The 991-nt window shown below is 44.7% G+C and overlaps 1 protein-coding gene across 1 annotated transcript; it reads left to right on the top strand.

The window, feature by feature from the left end:
- Nucleotides 1-337: 337 nt before the first annotated feature.
- GNI_210090 (hypothetical protein) lies at nucleotides 338-908 on the top strand (the record flags this gene model as incomplete). The annotated part of the gene is made up of 1 exon (XM_011135523.1): nucleotides 338-908. A coding segment is annotated over one exon (571 nt), but the record flags the coding sequence as incomplete, so codon positions are not given.
- Between the last annotated feature and the right edge of the window lie 83 nt (nucleotides 909-991).

Genomic DNA, 991 nt, shown 5'->3' with positions numbered 1-991 from the left:
TTATCCAAGCAGTCTACTGTTGATACGGTAGTTAATTACGTTGCAGATACTGCTACGGACGCTTTAATTGACGCTGGTAATGGGTTACTCAGGCAAGGTGTCGAGAGGGCGGCGGAGGCGTATAGGGACCGGTTACGGCCGAGGGCGAAGGAGCAGGTACGGAAGCCGTCTAAGCCTCCTCAGAAGAAGACGAAGCCGTTTGAGGGGAAGAACTGGGTTGCGCGGAAGAAGCGGTTTAGGTCGCGGGCGCAGCCGTTCTAGGGCTTTTCCTAATGTTGTTTCTTATCGCTTGTCTAATGTTATTTCTGGTATTGCTCCAGGTGGTTGGAAGCTTTGTATGGTCGATTCAGTTCGTCCTGTGCAGTTGCAGAGTTTGTGGAAATCATTTAAGGTTGTTGGTGCTAACGTTGCTGTTAAACGTCATCAACCTTCTCCTATTATATTTGATGGTTCGCAAGCTCAAGTTGCTCATCAGGAGTTATGGTGGGCGCCTTGGTCGGGTGTCGATGAACCTATGATTCATCCCAGGCAGATGGCGTCTGCTATTCTTGTTGGTGATAATTGGACTGCCAAGTATATTCGTAATTCTGTTCCTGTGAGTCAGCGTTTCCATTATGATAATCGGGATCCTAAAAAAGGTATTGAACAAGTTATTGAGTTTTTCAAGGCTGGTTCTCCTCCGTGGTTGCCTATTGATCGTGGTGATAAGGATGATGCGGGTAAGGACTCTGGTAAGTTTGCTTCTCAGCAGTCTATAGGTTATTTCTATGTTGATGGTCCGACTACTGCTAACGTTACTATTGATGTTGAGCTTAAGTTGACTATTGCTTTGAAGGGTCGTAAGTGCTTGGGTGGAAAGGTGGATAATTCTGGACCTATTAATGCTAATAATGCTGGTCAGTCTATTGGTAATGAAGACTTAGGAGATAATTTGGCTACTTCTTTTACTGATAAGGATACAGATAGATTAGACAGCTTTATATGTTTTAAT

This window comes from Gregarina niphandrodes (assembly GCF_000223845.1).
Source record: "Gregarina niphandrodes unplaced genomic scaffold scaffold00136, whole genome shotgun sequence".
In the NCBI taxonomy this organism is placed as follows: domain Eukaryota; phylum Apicomplexa; class Conoidasida; order Eugregarinorida; family Gregarinidae; genus Gregarina; species Gregarina niphandrodes.
Note: the sequence above shows the minus strand (reverse complement) of the source record. Positions and strands in the feature narration are given on the sequence as shown.